This window comes from Penaeus monodon, chromosome 23 (assembly GCF_015228065.2).
Source record: "Penaeus monodon isolate SGIC_2016 chromosome 23, NSTDA_Pmon_1, whole genome shotgun sequence".
Lineage (NCBI taxonomy): Eukaryota > Metazoa > Arthropoda > Malacostraca > Decapoda > Penaeidae > Penaeus > Penaeus monodon.
The window spans coordinates 15,089,711-15,090,928 of NC_051408.1; the positions used below are offsets into that span (position 1 = coordinate 15,089,711).

At 44.3% G+C, this 1,218-nt stretch overlaps 1 protein-coding gene across 1 annotated transcript; it reads left to right on the top strand.

Annotated features, from left to right (window-relative positions):
• Positions 1 to 216: 216 nt before the first annotated feature.
• On the top strand, positions 217 to 1,210 carry LOC119588362. Its single transcript, XM_037937045.1, has 3 exons — positions 217 to 264; positions 421 to 708; positions 889 to 1,210. The coding sequence occupies exons 2-3, from the start codon at positions 425 to 427 to the stop codon at positions 1,004 to 1,006; spliced, it is 402 nt and encodes a 133-aa protein (XP_037792973.1). The 5' UTR covers positions 217 to 264; positions 421 to 424; the 3' UTR covers positions 1,007 to 1,210.
• Positions 1,211 to 1,218: the final 8 nt, after the last annotated feature.

Genomic DNA, 1,218 nt, shown 5'->3' on the forward strand with positions numbered 1-1,218 from the left:
AAGGCAGAGATGAGATAATACACATAGACAAACCATGCAAAGACGTGGAGCAAAGCACAATATTTTAGCATATGTTGTGAAAAGAAATTCAAAAAGATATTCAAAAATTCCTCCCAAGCATCCGCTCTGAGTGCCCTTGGGACCCGCCGGAAACCTTTCCATGGGAGGTCATATATAAGCCAGGGCATTCAGGCTGAACTCAGTCATTTATTTACAGTCATAGGGTACACTTCCGTTTTGAATTCCACTGCTCCTGGCCTGGTGGTTAGTAATTCAGTGTGGCATTGCCGGCACTCGCTTGAAAACATCCTATTCCATTTCATCAATCTGTCAGTTATCTGTTGATAAATCACATACCTCTATCGATGTTTTTATGTCTATGTGTCTATGTCTCTATCCATAAGAAATATTTACTTACAGCAAGATGTCTGCTTATCTGATCGCCCCCGTCGTCTACCAGCTGCAGGAGGGTCTTCGTCACGTCGACTTCAGAAGCCTCGCCAGCTCCTTCGACGTCAGAAGCTGGATCGGCCAACTGGACTACGAAAAAGTGGGACTCTTGGCGCTGGCAGCTGTCGCCGCCGTGCTCCTCTTCGACTGGTTTAATAAGAACTATACTCCAAACGGCCCGAACTTGCTCGTGTCTTCTCCCCCCCTTTGGGATGTTGCAGATCATGGAGGCCTTAAACATACCGACACCCACGACAGGTTTGTGGCTCAGCTTCCAATGAGACGATTTTTGTTTAGTTTCTAATATGATATCCTGATATTGTATCTTTAATATTCTTCCGTGATAAAAATGTCTAGTGCTCTTTAAATCATAAAAAGATGTTTCTCTGCAATAGCTCAAGATTTTCCCAAGCCAACTTTTTACCTTCTTTTCTTCAGTGTGTCCTTAAAAAATCGATCCCTGGAGACGGTGGCGAAGGTCTTCCATGCTCTGACGGAGGCGGTGGAGAAGTGGGAGGGCCCACAGGACTTCTCGGCCAGACGTCGTGCCACATGAAGAAGGGAACTGTTCTCTGTTGAAAGAAAGTCTAAGAATCATCGCCATCCCGTGGTATTAATGAAGATATGACCCCACGAGGAAAAAACGAAAAATCGGAGTTTTATGATGCGTATTACTTGCTGGCAAGTAAATACGGGCATTGACTACTGCTATGATAGACATTGTTATTATTGCTGTTATTGATCGTTGTGCTTTTTTCCTTTCTCTTC

Bases quoted from the DNA above. Each gene is read 5' to 3' on its own strand.
- LOC119588362 (XM_037937045.1), top strand. From the start codon at position 425: ATGTCTGCTTATCTGATCGCCCCCGTCGTCTACCAGCTGCAGGAGGGT. The intron at 709-888 runs GTTTGTGGCTCA...TCTTTTCTTCAG, and splicing joins CATACCGACACCCACGACAG to TGTGTCCTTAAAAAATCGAT.